This window comes from Solanum pennellii, chromosome 1 (assembly GCF_001406875.1).
Source record: "Solanum pennellii chromosome 1, SPENNV200".
Classification (NCBI taxonomy): Eukaryota; Viridiplantae; Streptophyta; class Magnoliopsida; order Solanales; family Solanaceae; genus Solanum; species Solanum pennellii.
In genome coordinates this window covers 100526821-100544146 of record NC_028637.1, presented here as the reverse complement: position 1 = coordinate 100544146, position 17326 = coordinate 100526821, and the positions used below count along the sequence as shown (strand labels likewise).

Genomic DNA, 17326 nt, shown 5'->3' with positions numbered 1-17326 from the left:
TATATCATACAGCTGTCTATGATTAAATATTTTTGTGTGCTTGAATTTATCATATGTATGTATTGATCGATCAAAAAGATATAGAAGATCTGTTTTAAGTTGACTTATGTTTAGCTGTGTTACGTTGTCAAATTGCATAGATGAGGAACAGAATGCGCTGGTGGATCGAATGTTTGACATCTCCACAGCTTGGCACGTCTTAATTTGGTTATGACTTATGTATATTTATTTATATATATTAGCGATGTATATAATTTAAATTCATGATTTTATCCTCATGTCTAAAATAATTGAACATTCATTGAATTGGAATACTCCTAATTGGTGACGCAAAAAAGATGATTTATCGTTCACAATCTCCTAAAATCATGTGATTACTATTTTAATTTTGTCTTACCATGTGCGTAATTTGACACGTGAAATATATATATTGAACAATTATTATTTTTTTAGACTTTTCAATTGCTTAATGCAACCAGGGGCAGAGCAACCTTCACAGGGTTTATCTTAACCCCTTTAACGAAAAATTATATTATTTATATATGATTAAAATAAATTTATATATTCAAAACTTCCTTCAGCTATTTATTTTTACAAATTTTAAATTTCCTTATTGAAAATTCTGGCTCCACCTCTGAATATAACGTAGTCAATAATTAACGTAGTCAATAATATGTTCTGGCCCTTTATTTGGTACAGGAAAACATTTTCATTTCTACCTCAGACCCGCGGCCCCCTACCAGCTCTCCCCTCAAAATAAATTTAAAGATTTTTTTTCATCTCTACCAATGACCCCCCCCCCCCTTTCCCCTCTCTAAAAAAAAATTAAGTTTATTTTTAAAAAAATATTTTTACTTTAAATTTTTTATTTTTTTACTCCTATTCTCGACTCCCCAAACCCCAAAAAGAAATTAAGTTTTTTTATATTTATGATACAATAAAACTAAATGAAGCATTTTCAACATATTTTATCTTTAAAAAAAAGACTAAAATATTTCACCATGTTGAATTCTTAAATAGAGTACTATTTACTCATGAAAATATGGGTAAACTAGTATTTACTTAACCCATTTGTTACCCAATCCATTTTTGTCCATATCGAAAGAACAACTTTCACATATAGCACACACGAAATGCATATTTGTATGTTATAGCTATAGTTTGCATAATTCCGCTCCATAACAAACATGTTATGTCTATTTTCGCTATACATATATACAAAAGAAGCTAGGTTATTTTGCTATACATATATATAAAGAAGCAATTGTATAATTCGTTGGCGTCTCTTCAAATTTGTATAATTTCGCTGGTGGGTCATTCGTATAAATTGTTGGCAGCCTCTCGTTTGTATAAATAGTTGTCAGCCTCTCAATTCAATTTTATGTGTTTGTATATCTGTATAAAATTTGAATTTGTATATAATTGAATCAAAATAAAATGTTTCTATATCAAATATTATTCTCTCTCTCGCTTTATACAAACATAATTATACATTGTATTTTGTATAATCTGTGTTTGCATAAAGTGAGAAAGAAAGAAAGGCAAAAGAGAACTGCAGGGAAATATTTGTATTCTTATAATTATAGTGTATAGGACGAAGAAATAAGTATTTGCATGTGTATATATAATTTTCTCCCGCTATATACAAACAGAAACACAATTTGTTACATTTCTGATTGTATAAAGTGAGAGAGACAAGCGACAGAGGGAGCGAACGGGAGAGTGACGAGCGAGAGTTTGAGGAAGAAAGACAACTGACAAACAGTTTGCTATATAACACAATTAAATCAAAGTGTGGTTAGAACATTTAGTTTGAATTATTAATTTGTCATTATATACAATTTTCCCTATCAATATAGACGAATTAAATTATTATCCATTTTATCTTTGACCAATTTTCAATCGGTTCAAATTTAATGCAACCAGCACATTTGCCTTCCGTATTCAAGATAAAGGCAACATAATTTAGTCTTTGTAAGTTGTGCCGATTCGTCCCTGACCTTGTACATAAAAGGACAATTCTTGACATTAATAATTTATTAGTACAAAACTATCTCATACATGATCCATCACTGGTCAGTAAAACAAGGGCCAATTTTATTTTTGTATTTTCCAGAGTTGTTCTCCTACCTTTTGTGTGGAATGCACTTTTATTAAATCTTTTCGCTTTTATTCGTAGCGGAGAACCTGTTGCACGTCTATGACAAAGCTTCATAAATATATATACCTAGCTGAAAACAAAGTTAGCTACTTATGTAACTCATGTAAGGTGCCTTTACAGGAAAAACGTCTCAAAGCAGCACATAATAGCATATCAAGCTAAGAATCTATCTCTTTAGATTATTTTAGCTCAATAGCTCACACAAAAATTAATGATTTAGCGAGATGAGTATGAAGATGGTGTGTGATTGTGTAGAACTTTTTTCAGTGTCTTTTGCTACCTTTTATCTCTTTTTTTCCACTAGTTTCTCATTAGTTATCCAGTACAGAACCCGACTAAATTTGAATCGTGTTTTGAATNTAAATATATATACCTAGCTGAAAACAAAGTTAGCTACTTATGTAACTCATGTAAGGTGCCTTTATAGGAAAAACTTCTCAAAGCAGCACATAATAGCATATCAAACTAAGAATCTATCTCTTTAGATTATTTTAGCTCAATAGCTCACACAAAAATTAATGATTCAGCGAGATGAGTATGAAGATGGCCTGTGATTGTGTAAAACCTTTTTCAGTGTCTTTTGCTACCTTTATCTCTTTTTTCCCCCTAGTTTCTCATTAGATGTCCAGTACAGAACCCGACTAAATTTGAATCGTGTTTGAATAGTTCCAACCCAACAAATCCTTCCTAGTTCAAGATGGAATTTAAATACTCAGGCTTGAAAGTTTAAAAGTTCACTAGGTACAGCTTGATTTTGCTTGCAAATCGATGTGTAAATTTTGCATGATAACAAAAGTATTGCAACCCCCGAGAATCAGATATTACCAATATAAAATATAGCCCACTTTTCAATACCAAGTTGCACCATGATCAATCAATCCAACTATATATATTATTAAAAAAATCACAATTGCTTATGAAACTTAAATTCCTATATAAATGCATGTCTCTCATATAAGCCTAGCTAACCATCTGCTTGCCATGGCACTCACACATTCTATTCTTGTATTCTTCATAATTCAGTCCTTTTTCACTGCCTCTTATGGACTTGATCTCTCTTCTGATGGAATTTGCAGCATCACCCCTTTTCCTAATTTTTGCAAAACTTTACTCCCTCCAAACAATTCTATTGACATTTATGACTCAGGAAGGCTCTCCATTCAGCTTTCCTTTTCAACAACTAATCAGATTATTAACTCAATTATTGATTTCCTTAATCTAAATTATCTATTACTCCCTAAAAGCACAGTGTCTGCTCTCCATGATTGTCAGTATCTCCTTCGCTTAAACGCTGATTTATTATTAAATGCTGCTGATGTTGCTAAGAAAACGAATAACTCACTTGAGAATTCAGAAGCTAATGATGGTGAAACATGGCTTAGTGCAACTATTACTAATACACAAACTTGTTTGGAAGGTCTTCTAGATGCGCCTTCTGTTTTACCGGTTGCAAACCTGATTACACCTTTAATTTCTAAAGGTACGTCGTGTTGAAGTTTGTAATCATTTTTATTTGAAAAGCTTAGAGCTTGTTTTGTTTGGAGAGAGCTAGCATGATTAAAGTTTACTTAATTATATTATGTCTTTAACAGGTAGTATGATGTGTAGCGTGTCACTTGCACTTTTTAAGAAAGGGTGGAATCCAGGTTCTGGTGTAGGTGATTTTATAAGTGTGAGTATGCTGAAAATTAGACAAAAAGTGGTGGTGAATCCAGATGGAAGTGGGAATTATATTAGTATCAACGACGCGATCGCAGCTGCGCCAATTAATAGCATAGAAGAGGAAGGCTATTACCAGATATATGTGGTCGCTGGTGTCTACCATGAGTACGTTTCCATTGCTGCAAACAAGAAGTATTTGATGATGGTTGGAGATGGCATTGACAAAACTATAATCACTGGGAATCGAAATGTACCTGATGGGTGGACAACTTTTAATTCTGCCACATTTGGTAAGTTTGGAATATTTACCAGATCTTGAGTACTAGTGCTAACGAGTATAATTTATTTAAGATTTTACAGAAGAGGAAAAATCGGCCATGATAAATTTCTGTGCATATTTAGTACACCATGCAGTTCCCATGTCCTTTGTTTAAGGATTATATATTTCCTAGACGTCATATACTCTTATTTAAGCTTCTTAAATAACTATGTATATTCTAGTTGTCTACTCCGTCAGCCAGTCCATTTTTAATTGTCATGATTTACTTTTTCTAAGTCAAACCTTAAAAACTATGTTCAACAGTTTAAGATTTATTTTTTCATCATATTGATATGCAATATTTTAAGATTTAAGATATAGTATTTGAATATCTAAATTTTTTGTTTAAAATATTGAATCAATGTAATTTATTTTAAGCTTGAAAATTTGTCAGCTTGACTTTTGGAAAACGTAAGTGACAATTAAAAGTGGAGAAAGAAAGTATATATCATAACCAATAAAGCTTATAAAGGTTGAGGAATATTTGAGGTTTGTTAGAGTGGAAAAAGTTTCATATTGGTTGGGAAATGGACTAGTGGTATCCTCAATCCTCCCTTATAAACTAGTTTTTGAGATTGAGCTAGTCTCAAATATCATATCTTTACATAATAGCAGAGTCAAATCCATTCTTGTTTGAACTGTCGATACCGGTAGTCTCCTTATAAAGAAAATGGACGGATGGTCCATATAAAGGTTGTTTGGGGGAAGACAAATGGGGATAAAGCCTACTTAATAAGCCCTGCAATTATAGGGAAAGAACATGCAAACTTTCTTTTTAAATTGTATTACACATGACATTGTGAATAGACTAGTGCAATTAGGCTGTTATAGTAGCGTATTTCATTACGAGTAGCTATTCCTTTTACCATTGTTAAGGCACATAACTTCATTTAGTAAATTTATTTTTTTTGCATGAATCTATAATGACTGATGCAGCTGTAGATGGGCAAGGATTTGTAGCAATGAACATTACGTTTAAGAACACAGCAGGAGCAGCAAAGCTCCAAGCTGTAGCCGTTCGGAATAGCGCTGATCTATCTGCATTCTACTACTGCAGCATTGAAGGCTACCAAGACACACTTTACACACATTCTCAGAGACAATTCTACAAGTACTGTAACATCTACGGGACTATAGATTTCATTTTTGGGAATTCAGCTGTTGTTTTCCAAAACTGTAACATATATCCGCGTCTTCCATTGCCCGGTCAGTTTAATGCAATTACAGCACAGGGCAGAACAGATATTAACCAGAACACAGGCATATCCATTCACAAATGTACCATTACTCCGTCTATTGAGTTGGCCTCCTATAGTGGAACTAAACCAGTACGGACTTATTTAGGAAGACCGTGGAAAGAGTATTCGAGAACTGTTTATACGCGATCATTTATGGATAGTTTTATTCATCCTGATGGTTGGTCGATTTGGACAAATGATTTCGCGCTGAGTACGTTGTATTATGCAGAATTTAAGAACGATGGTCCAGGATCGGACACCAGTAAAAGGGTCAGATGGCGTGGTTATCGCGGTGAAATTAGTTATATGGATGCATCTTCTTTCACTGTCTCTAATTTCATATTCGGGAATTATTGGCTGCCTTGGACTGGAGTCCCTTACACTGGTGGTTTATATTTATAATAAGCAAGAATTTTTTTAATTCTTTATTTGGTTGTGTTCTTCAGCTATTTTCCAAGTGATCACTCTTATCTAATTCATTATGTATTTGTTTTTTCACCTCTAATATTATATGTGATGCATTCATTTCTTGGTTTATTTAGGCTGTAAACGCGTAAATAAAGGTGTTCATATGATATTTATAGTTATTGTTAATGTTAAATAGAACTGGTGTGTTTAATGCGTGTAGAAAGAATGGATTAAAAGTTGCCAACGGAGGATGATTAAACATCACTGTTTTATCCCCGTAAGTTTAGGTTTTAAATATTGATCATTCAAAAAATAAGGAGTTAATGGATGGTGTTAAAAATCTCCTAACTTTTTGGAAGCTATAATAAGACACAAATGAACAAGTTTCAATTTTATCCTCCGTCAATATGCTTGTTTCCCTCTAAGCTTCTTATCCAGAACAGAACAATGTTTGGGGAAAAGCTATAACTTGTCTTTAATCTCATTCGTTCTTTTTTCAGCCATTTTGAGGAGAGGGTCAAGAGCAATCCTCCAGGCCCTTCTCCGTTACAATTTGGTGAGTTGCACGTTAAGCAGTAATATTTCTAATTATTTGTTTTACAATATCAAATACATTTTAAGAGTAGAGATCAAGCATGGCGGGAAATAATCGTAAGAGGAATTTCACCATTATTGGTGTATGTTCATTAATCTTGGTGGCTATGGTAGTTGCAGTAGTCGTAACGATGAATTGGAATGATAAAGAGGCTGAGGCTCAAGATGTTACGAGTACGAAAAAAGCTATTGAATCCATATGCCAGACTACACAGTATCAAACTACATGTGTTGAGAGCCTTGAGGCCACGGGTGAATCAAGCTCAGATCCCAAAGAACTTATCCAAAAGTCATTTCAGGTGACAATTAAGAAAATTAAGGAAGCAATTGACAATTCAACATTTATGCAAAAGCTTGAGAAGGATCCAAGAGCAAAAATGGCCCTGGAGAACTGTGAAAAGCTAGCGTTGCAAGCCGTTAATGATCTCAATAGAACACACCTCAAATTCGAAAGTTTTGAGTTCAATGACCTGAGTCATTGGATTGCTGATTTGAAGATTTGGTTGAGTGGTGCAATTACATATCAAGAATCTTGCTTGGATGGCTTTGAGGACACTACCGGAGAGGCGGGGGAGAAAATGAAAAAGGCACTGAATGTTTCTATGCAGCTAACTAGCAATGCCCTTTCAATGATCACCGAGATTTCCGATGTCTTCACAAGCCTCAACGCTGGCTCCAGTCGTCGTCGTCTCCTTTTCGATGATACCCCTGTTTTGGGTCATGGCATTGAGTTGTTACCTGATTGGATTGATGTGGGAAGGCGCAGACTTCTTGCTGTTAACGTGTCTAACGAAATCAAACCCGATGTGGTTGTTGCCAAGGATGGATCAGGCAAATACAAGTTTATCAATGACGCTCTCAAACACATCCCAGAGCATAGAAACCAGACTTATGTTTTGTACATTAAAGAGGGTGTTTATGATGAGAAAGTGGAGATTCTTAGCACCATGTCGAATTTGGTGATCATTGGGGATGGTCCAACCAAGACCAGAATCACCGGAAACCAAAGCTTCAAAGGTGGCGTTCCAACCTATCAAACTTCAACTGTTGGTAAGTCTCGGTACACAACAAATTACTTATACATTAGTTAAATACGAGTTAGTTACTCCCTCTGTTTCATTTTATATGACATTCTTCTCTTATGGTCTATTCTTAAAAAAGGAAACAGAGGGAGTTTATTTCATAACACTACATACATAATTGTTTCATGTTCTCTTGATTGTGATTTAATAGAAGAGTAACTGTGACTATTGTAGCTATAATGGGAGATTATTTCGTTGCTAAGGACATTGGTTTCGAGAACACTGCTGGTCCAGATAAACACCAGGCCTTAGCTTTGAGAGTGGCAGCAGATAAATCAATCTTCTACAATTGCCATATGGACGGTTACCAAGACACTCTCTGTGCCCACACCTATAGACAATTTTATCGGGATTGTACGATCAGAGGCACCATCGATTTTGTTTTTGGGGATGCTGCTGCTGTGTTCCAGAACTGCACTCTCGCGGTACGAAAGCCTATGAAAGAACAACACTGCATTGTGACAGCACAAGGCAGGACAGATCTCCGCCAGCCATCGGGAATTGTCTTGCAAAACTGCAGTATTGTGGCTGATGAATCTTATAATGAGGTCAAGGGGGAAGTCAAGACATATCTTGGGCGTCCATGGAAACAGTATTCAAGAACTATCATAATGGAATCTAATATAGATGATCTGATTCAGCCAGAGGGATGGTTGGAATGGAACAAAACATTCGCTTTTGACACACTATTCTATACTGAATTCAACAATAAAGGGTCAGGATCATCCAAAGCAGATCGTGTAACATGGTCAGGTGTTAAAGAACTTCCTATGGAACGTGTTCAACGATTCACAGCATCAAATTTCCTAGATGCGGATTTGTGGATACCATCTACTGGTGTCCCTTATACCTCAGGATTTCTCTTATCGCCACCACAATCTGATTCTTCCATCGTATACTCCCCAGTGAACGACCAAGAAAACAAAGACCTCGCCAGTGGTAAATTCAAAACTTCTTATGAATCTCCGCATTAGACAGTTTTAAGAATTAATTACTAAAAGCGTCATAAAACATTTCTAAACAACTTCTTAAAAAGAAATAGTATCTTTTTATATAAAACCAAATGCTCGTACATGTCTATCTGCCATATGCAAATATACATACACACATACATCTAAACAAAACTAGAAACTACATTGAATTTGTAAAACCATCAATCAATAATAGAACTACCACACTCCAACTTGCTGAAATTGTTTTTCTTTTTTTAATTTCTAGTCGGATAAATTGCTTAGAAATGTAAAATTGAATTAAAAACAAAAAAGAAGATTTTAACCTGTGAACGTTAATGCAACAGAGGGTGGAGCTGCAGCTCCGGCGTCAGCTCCCGCAGAATCCCCGACCGATGCTCCTGCAGACGCTCCGGAGTCAGAATCGCCAGAGAAATCTCCCTCAGAATCCCCAGCGGGATCCCCGTCACAGTCTCCGTCAGCATCTCCACCAGAATCTCCGGCAGCAGATACAGATGAATATAAGGCGACAGCACAAGCACCAAGCTCAGCGGAATCTCCGAGCGGACATATTTGGCTGCAGGGTAGTGGGAGTGACGGCAGCTCCTAACAAGAAATCAGGTGATTGGGGCCTAATTGGCTTATAAGCTTTTGATGAGAATATTCATCTTCTTTGATTGGGAATTTCCTTCATTCAAATCCTTTCCAATCAACAATTTTTGCTACTATACTTGGAGATACAGGAGACCAAACTGTTGCTAACCGCTCAAACAAATAAAATCTGTGTATAGGAAAAGAAAAAAAAAAACAAAAACAAAAACAAAAAAAATTCTTTTGTTGAAAAAAAATATATTTTTGATATTTTTCTCTGTCATAATCAGACTTGTAATTATATTCCTTTCTTTTTAATGTCTTTGAGTATATTTAGGAATTTGTTGTGATAAATGCTTGAATACTTGATATTAGGTGAAAATAGTAAGATAATTGGATTTTCTCTTTCCCAAGTCTTTGTTGATAATTTCACAAATGAAAAAATTACGTGAATTGGTATATTTTAATAGATAATTACTAATTTTATTGATATTTTTTATTTATATTAATTATGGTAATATTATGTTAAATCTATCATATGTATTAAAAGTTAATTATGTATGTAATAAAGATAAATTATAATTATTTTTTGAAATATATTGTATTTCTTTGATAAAAATTTGACACATTATATTATAAGTGTATTAAAATGTATAATAAATGTAAAATTCATCATTAAAATTTGTATTATATTGTGAATAATAAATTATTCTTTGTATATGTATTAAATTTATATTATAAAAAAATTAAAAGTGATCAAATAAAAAATTATTATTACTATAAATAACAAATATTTTTTTATTGTAATATAATTTATGTAAGTTTCCCGAAAAAAGTTTATGCCAGCGTTATTGTTGGTTTAGAGGCATCTCCCTGAACTCAATTAATCTAAATTTACATTTGTAAAAAATTATTTAAGATTTAAATAAAAGTATTTGTTTAACTATGAAGGAACATATACCATTAAGTCAAACAAAATAATAATAATAGCGTCATTAGTTAATGTATCTGAATCACTCATTGCCGTTTATGTTTAATTTTTATCATATCTAATTTAAGAGTTTATTTGATTAAGCTTTTTAAAATTGATTAGTTTAAATTCATCAAAGCTTCTTTAGAAAAAAAAAGTTTTTTGAAATTGTAGCAGTTCCTATTTTGTCAAATTAGGAAGCACTTTTATTTATATTTAATCAGTCTTTTTAAAATGTGATTTTAAAGTTGAAGATATAAATAAGTAATAATTCAGTAGAAATATATATTCTAACATTTTTCAAATATAATTACAACTTAGGTCCTAGATCTCTTGTGACAATTCAATTTAAACACATAAAAAATGACATCATAATTTATGTTGTTAGGCCCGTGCATAGCACATGCAATACTCATCTAGTTATTTATATAAAATCTCTTAATGGAGTGAATAAATGTGAATAAGATTTGTAATCTCTATGAAAGTAATACTTTCATCAATTATATTTATTTGTTATTACAATTATCGTTCATCTTTATTAATTATTGTCACTATCTTCCACCATTATCAATTATGTTCCACCACTTATTATCCTCAACCATAACTATCATTATTAATAGCCATCATTTACATTTATCATCGCTAAACATTATTATCATAAATAATTTCAATTTTATATTCATATCATATAAATACATGCATGTCAAGTAAGGCCTATGAATATCCTTTCATTATTAAGGATAACTTCTATCATATAATGTCTTAAAAGACCTATAAAATAAATTAGATGAAGATCATTTGTCTATCCAGTTAGAATTTTCATATTGTATTTAATTTTCTTAAATATAATATCAAATACGAAATGTTTGAATTAACTTATTTTAAATAATATTTTCTATTTTTGCAATACTTAAAAAAAATTTCTTTAAAAAAAACCTTTAAAACAGTAATTCTCGTATATCTAAAAAGTCAATCCAAAGACTATGAAATCTCTCAAATAATACTTTTATTTTTCTAAGATAAAAAGAAAAACTATAAAAGCCTTTGTCAAACAAGCCATAAATTTGAAGTTTAGAGATTTTACTTTTATCGAATGGAATACTAGCATAATACCAAGATTACCCTTTCGAGAAACGTAAAATCCAAAGAAACGCCAAGCACATTCAACTTGCACCAGTTTGTCGTTTCTCTCCTCACAAGGGAAAAAAAAAAAAGCGGTCACCTCATCGGTCGATCTCCATGGCCGCCTCTTCGTCCTCATCGGCATCGGAGTCTTCATCTTCTTCAGCTCACCGGGACCGTAAGCGTCATCGGCGCAACCGCAAAGACAAAGATAAGGACTCTCTCAAGATCCGCAAGAAGAGCCGCTCTCGCACCAAACGTCGTCGTAGCCGTCATTCATCGTCCGATAGCTATTCTTCTTCCTCATCATCCGAAGATTACAGGTCTAGTTATATATAATTCTTTTCTTATCGAGAATGATTTTAGGGATTTGACGATCTTGCTTTATGAAGTTAGGGTTAATTAGCCGTGTAAATTGATTCGAAGGATCAATGCTAGCTAGATATAATTTATTCAAATGATTGCTTATTTGAAAACGGTTTTGTTGGCCTAATAAGTATTGTGAGCTGCAGTGTGTTCTTCACGAAGATATTTGTCACCTTGTCAATATAAATAGATAGTGAGGTGTTCCGTAGCACCTTATCTATACCCCTTAATTCACTGTTAATTGCCGAAAACTGGATATTAAGAGTCAGACAAGTAATAAGTTATAATCAGTCAAAGTGTTCTTTAAGGGTTATGTAATGTTGGATACCTTGATTTTTTTCTATTTGAGTTAGGAAAGTTGCTTGGTGACTACTTGTAGCAAGTTGGCTTGCGATTTGGAAAAGAATGTCATCTATTTCTCAACCAAGGGAAAGAAAGTTGCTGAACTGCAGCTTGCAGTGATGTTAGCTTAAATCAAGCACCAATAACAACTCCGTTTTTCTCAAACTAATTGTGTCTTCATCTATATGAATTGTCACTGACCATTTTACTCCTTTATACTCATCTCATGCTTCATGGCAATATTATGCTTATACAAATATTTTTTTATTAGAAATGTATTTTTCTCTTACAATTTGTTTGGGTAGAAGGATATAAGGGGTTATGAAATTGGTTCCGTGCTTGGCTTTGGGTATTAGCTAAAACAGGAAAAACTCTATACCAAAATTGCAGAATTATAATTGGGACAACTTTGTTTTGAACTAAGTGACCCTTAAAGGTTAAACTACTACTAGAAAGCATAAAACCTATAGTAAATTGCTACTTTGGTGAACTGTTTAACCCAGGAATATTATCCTAAATTAGTATTTACACTAACATGTCAATTTTCAAATGTGATTGTTTTATATTGTGGAGGGCTCCTCTTGCTATCCTAGTAACTGCATGTCATGCTATGTCTCTGTGTTCTGCAAAATGCTTATTGATTCTAGCCTGCTGTTAGCGGGAGGTCTCAAGTCTTTATCAATTAGATGGATGCTTCCTTTTTCCTTGTAACCATCTCGTTACAACTCTTTTGCCGACAGTTCTTCAGACAGTGAGCGTGAAGCAGTCAGCAGTTCAAAAAGACACATACAGAAAGATAGAGGCACAAAGGTGGTTGCTTCAGAAGATCTGATTATTATTCATTCAAATTCAATTACATGTTTTGCTTGAAAGTTGACATATTACCAGCTTGTTGTCTTTTTAGAAGAAGAATAAAGAGAAAGGGAAAAGTCACCGGCAAAAACGTCATAAGAATAAAATTAAAGAGGTAGATTTTTGTTCTCATAATCAAGCAGTCTTCATCTATTCTGCCAGATTGCCTCTGCATTTTATGTTCTCATGTCTTACACAATTACACTGAGCATATAAAAGTTAAGAGTGTACAGTTTCACAGTCCATATGAAGTTATGAACTTCTTAGATTTCAGTTATTGAGAGTAAATGCATTTGGTTACAATATGAGATGCTTATAGTATTTTTCTGCCTGTTGTTTTTTACGGCTCTTCAAAATTGGAGCTGTGGACATGATGACTGTATGCTCGATAACTTGCATGGTTTTGTTACTTGTTTGTGGATTATGGTGGCAATGCGAGCCATATGCAGAAGCAGCAGGTGGAAAGTAGTGGCCCTGTGCAGCTCTCTAAGGTTTTACGATTTCATACTTAAAATTGTAGTTCTCTTTTAGGAATTTTCCCCCTTCTTTTTTTCACATGTGTAATCTACCAAATCCAGTTTTTAGGTCGTGACAAAGATGATGGGGTCCGTCGCAGTGCTGTCTCTGGAAAAAAGGTATGTTCATCTTTCTGGGGAACATTTCTACTAGTGTTTGTTAATACCTTGAAACATGGGTGGCATTAAAGCTGTGTTGGTTTTGTTTCTTATTGTGGAATGTCAGTGGTGTTAAATGTTCTCATTTTGTAGATTCTCTTGAAGCTAGACAAGACAAAGGAGGATAAGGAAGCAGAGAGTAAACGAAATGAATTACTCAAATTCCTGAATGCAAGTTATGATTGATTATTGAAGCCTAAAAGTTGGTACAAGTTCCCCACATGTCCAAGCAAATGTTGAAGCAATATATCAAGTGTCAATGTTCTCATTGTAGAACTTGGATCATTTTGCCTTTATTGGTGAGATGGGTTCGGTTGAATTCAGCCTCCAGTTGTAGTTCAGTACCATGCTTGTGCATTTCTGCTGCTACCAGTGTGGGAAGTTTGTGAAAACATCATAGCATTAAGCTCTCATATATGGTTTTACAATACCACACAATGTGATGTTAAATTATTGAAGTGTTTTGGCTTATCATTGGTGACTTTTATGGGACGAAACCACCGTTGTTTTCTGAGGAGAACCAACTTGCAAACTCAGCTCCGTCTAATTTCAGACACCATGTCTCGATTTTTGATATATGCTCATATTTGACTAGTACAAATTTACCCCCTTGTTTTACCCAGTGTGATTAGATGATTGAAATTAAATTTGTGCTGCGAAATCTCTCTGCCTTATTGATTGAGGCAGAGCGTAGGAACTCATATGACCTTGCGTAGTGAGTAGGTTATCTCCTGTGATTTTATTTATATTAAGCTTCATTTGTTCTTATTGTATGAGGTCCATCTTTGAAAAGTACTCAGGATTCTGGAGAGTTTAGATGTGTTACATTACTTACTGCAGAACAAGAAATAAAATGAATTGAAGGTACCATTGCTAGTCTTAGCCTGACTATTCATATTATTTCATAAAGGATATAATTAGAACGAAGATACTGGAAATATATTTATTGACATGGATATAGTAAACTACCTGAGCCAAAATCTACTGACGTTCTTAATGATAGTAAATCTATCTATATACAACATTCTATCAAAGACACCTTGTTATTTAAAAGAAGATTCGAGATTTAATCTTGATGGATCGTTCTTAAAGGTTTTTAGTACTGAGTTTAATGGTTTCTAAAGGTTTTTAGTACTGAGTTTAATGGTTTTTAAAATTTTTTAGCAAGTATTGATTTAAAAGTTAAGTGGATTTTCACGCATTTTGGATGAACATGTTGCGTAAGAGCTGCATAAATCTTTGTAATTGAAACTTGGCTTATTTCTGATGAATATTGTGCCAAAATCAAGTTTAGCTGAAGGTTATCTTTTCTTCCTAATCCTAAACATAATAGTTGTTGATATGAATACCCAGAGTCCCAACACACATAAAATCCCAAAATTCGACTGCGCAACGCTCATCAACCAAATATTGGCACTACTTGAAATGACGAAAGGAGGTCATTAATATTATTTGATACATACAAACAACTAAAGAAGAAAAATGAAACTTACTAAAATTAGAAGAAACAAAGTTGGTACTTTTCTTTCTTTTTTTGCATAAACGTAAGCTCTCTCTCGTGTTACAACTCCACCTAGCACAAAAGACAAACAGCCAGCAAAGAACGGTGTTACGGTTTGCTTATCTTGAAGACTTGCTCTACCTAAGCTCATCTTTGTACTTTCCATAGACAATGACAATCTGCCAGCAACTTCACATTATTCATGCAACCTTATAATAGTAAAAAAAATATATATTGATCAACCTTTTCTTTTGGACATGGTCAGTTTTGTAAGGTGAATGTGTCCTCATTATTTGGAAAACCAGTTGACTACAACCATAAAAAAAAAAATAGTTTATTTTGACTTGTTAGGATAAAAGAATTGTTTATTTTGACCCTAGGAAGTTCTATATAAACTCTCACTTTCCAAAATTATATTCCCTTCAATGCAAACACAATCACTGTCTCTTCCTTCATATCTTCTTCTGGAATCAATCAATATGAAGTTCATACTCTTCTTTGCTTTATCCCTCTTCCTTCAAGGAGCTCTTGGTAATATCTTTAATTTCTTCTTCATCCTTGATACTCCCTAGCTCAGTTTCAATTTATTCGTTTGGTAACTCTTTATATTCTAAATTGATATTTTGGTACATTTTAAGTATTTTTAGTTTAAGACCACAAAATTCAAAAAAAAAAATTGACTTTGTTAACTCTATGTCAAGTTAAAATCATACAAAAATCGAACCAAATGGAGTAATAACTAACTAGCATAGTTTTGTTAATATCAACTTGATATAATGAGTTATCTTTCAGGTGAGTTGCTATGCGAGGAATTACCAGTTGAAATGTGTGCGCTTTCAATTGCATCGGACGGAAAGAGGTGTGTGCTGGAGAGTCGTCCGTCTGAAGAAGGAAATATTGAAGTGGAGTGCCAGACTTCAGAAGCATTTGCAAGTAATAAAATGTTGCAGGAATATATAGAGACAGATGAATGCGTTGGTGCATGTGGTGTTGATAGGCAATCTCTTGGCCTATCATCAGACGCACTTGTTGATTCTAAATTCGTTGCCAAACTCTGTTCACATCACTGTTACAACAATTGCCCCAATATTATCGATCTTTACTCTAGTGTCGCTTCTGCTGAAGGTGAGGTGTTTGGATGTTATTTGATTGGAAGGCGAAAAAATAAAGTATTTTAAGTTGAAGTTGTGTTTGAACATTGAAATTTTGAGAGGGAAAATTAGTACTTCATTTGAAATATTTTTGGCCAAATTTTGAACTTGCAAAGTCATGACCTAGTGATGATTTCAAATCTTCACATGATTAGTATTCACATGGCATTTGATTTATTTGATACACATATGTGCAGGATTATCTTTGCCCAAAATGTGCGCATCTCAGAAAACTCGTCCACGCCGTGGAATGTCTCAGTCCGCATTCCGAAGTTCAGGTGCAGCTGCTCTGGTCGGTTATGGCGGTAGTGCTGGTCCAGTTTCTTCCGCAGATCCACCTGCCGGCAATGATCCAGTGACCGGTGCAGCTTCTCCTGCCGGCAATGATCCAGTGACTGGTGCAGCGTCTCCTGCCGGCAATGATCCGGTGACTGATGCAGATTCTCCTGCCGGCAATGATCCAGTTTCTGATGCAGCTCCTCCTCCTTCTCAATATTGAGTTGATTATATATTGTGCTACTAATAAATGTGTAGAACACATGTACACACACGTATTTACGTTATCGCAATATGTATATCTATCACAGTCATCTCTCTGATGATGTGATAGATACATTTATTTCTTGTATTATAAAGAGTCACTTGTTTATGCTATGGTTGATTGTATACCTGTGTAATTCCCTCACTATAAAAAAAAAAAAAAACTCTAATAAAGCAACTTGATATATATAGTAGTAGAAACAAACGTGCAGATAATATTAATGGACCTCTTCTCTAGTCATTCACCAGGTGCAGTTGGTCCGATTTTCTTCTCAAGAATTGGGCTTTCACAAGTAAATAGTACTATGAATGAAACACTTTGATTTCGCTGGAACTTCAAATGGTATTAAATTCACATAATGTCTTAATCCTATTGATCAAAATCATGAACTTACTACTCCCGCCGTTTCTATTTATATTTTGTCATTTTTTATTTCACGTGCATTAAAAAATTAAGTAAGTTTACTATTATATCCTTATTTTAATTTATTTTGGAAGTTAACTTTTCAATCAATGAATATGAATTAATTTATTTTGATTAATTAATTTGATCAATGAACATGAATCATTCACTTTGTTTTTCCATGTTGATCAAATGTAAATTTTCAAGGCTAACAAGGGCAAACTAGGAAGAATATTGTAATTTATGAATTGAATTTATAAACTGACAAGTATTATGGAACAACTATTTGTAGTAAGGATGACATATAAAAAGGAATGAAGAGAGTAATTTTTTAGAAAAAATTGAGTAGAATTGTTTGGTATATATTATCCTACTATTACACAAATATTATGATATACAC

The 17326-nt window shown here is 33.7% G+C and overlaps 4 protein-coding genes across 6 annotated transcripts; all 4 read left to right on the top strand.

Moving 5' to 3' along the window:
• The first annotated feature begins 3100 nt into the window (after nucleotides 1-3100).
• Nucleotides 3101-6084, top strand: LOC107030253 (probable pectinesterase/pectinesterase inhibitor 20). Its single transcript, XM_015231606.2, has 3 exons — nucleotides 3101-3641; nucleotides 3754-4113; nucleotides 5079-6084. Exons 1-3 carry the CDS (start codon nucleotides 3101-3103, stop codon nucleotides 5780-5782), a joined length of 1605 nt encoding a protein of 534 aa, XP_015087092.1. The 3' UTR covers nucleotides 5783-6084.
• Nucleotides 6085-6202: 118 nt separating this feature from the next.
• Nucleotides 6203-9405, top strand: LOC107014365 (pectinesterase). The gene is made up of 3 exons (XM_015214247.2): nucleotides 6203-7432; nucleotides 7639-8403; nucleotides 8762-9405. Exons 1-3 carry the CDS (start codon nucleotides 6424-6426, stop codon nucleotides 9022-9024), a joined length of 2037 nt encoding a protein of 678 aa, XP_015069733.1. The 5' UTR covers nucleotides 6203-6423; the 3' UTR covers nucleotides 9025-9405.
• A 1651-nt stretch (nucleotides 9406-11056) lies between these two features.
• Nucleotides 11057-14099, top strand: LOC107008542 (protein FAM133). Of its 3 annotated transcripts, none has more exons than XR_003578725.1 (6): nucleotides 11057-11420; nucleotides 12546-12615; nucleotides 12710-12772; nucleotides 13020-13148; nucleotides 13236-13292; nucleotides 13425-13451. XR_003578725.1 is itself a non-coding variant. In XM_015207628.2 (6 exons), exons 1-6 carry the CDS (start codon nucleotides 11215-11217, stop codon nucleotides 13515-13517), a joined length of 531 nt encoding a protein of 176 aa, XP_015063114.1. In that variant the 5' UTR covers nucleotides 11073-11214; the 3' UTR covers nucleotides 13518-14099. The 3 variants fall into 3 exon arrangements, 1 of the variants encoding a protein (XP_015063114.1); XM_015207628.2 differs by having other exon boundaries at nucleotides 11073-11420; nucleotides 13107-13148; nucleotides 13425-14099; XR_003578723.1 differs by having other exon boundaries at nucleotides 11222-11420; nucleotides 12694-13148.
• A 1104-nt stretch (nucleotides 14100-15203) lies between these two features.
• On the top strand, nucleotides 15204-16724 carry LOC107029319. Its single transcript, XM_015230712.2, has 3 exons — nucleotides 15204-15363; nucleotides 15625-15957; nucleotides 16181-16724. Exons 1-3 carry the CDS (start codon nucleotides 15258-15260, stop codon nucleotides 16480-16482), a joined length of 741 nt encoding a protein of 246 aa, XP_015086198.1. The 5' UTR covers nucleotides 15204-15257; the 3' UTR covers nucleotides 16483-16724.
• The last annotated feature ends 602 nt before the right edge of the window (nucleotides 16725-17326 follow it).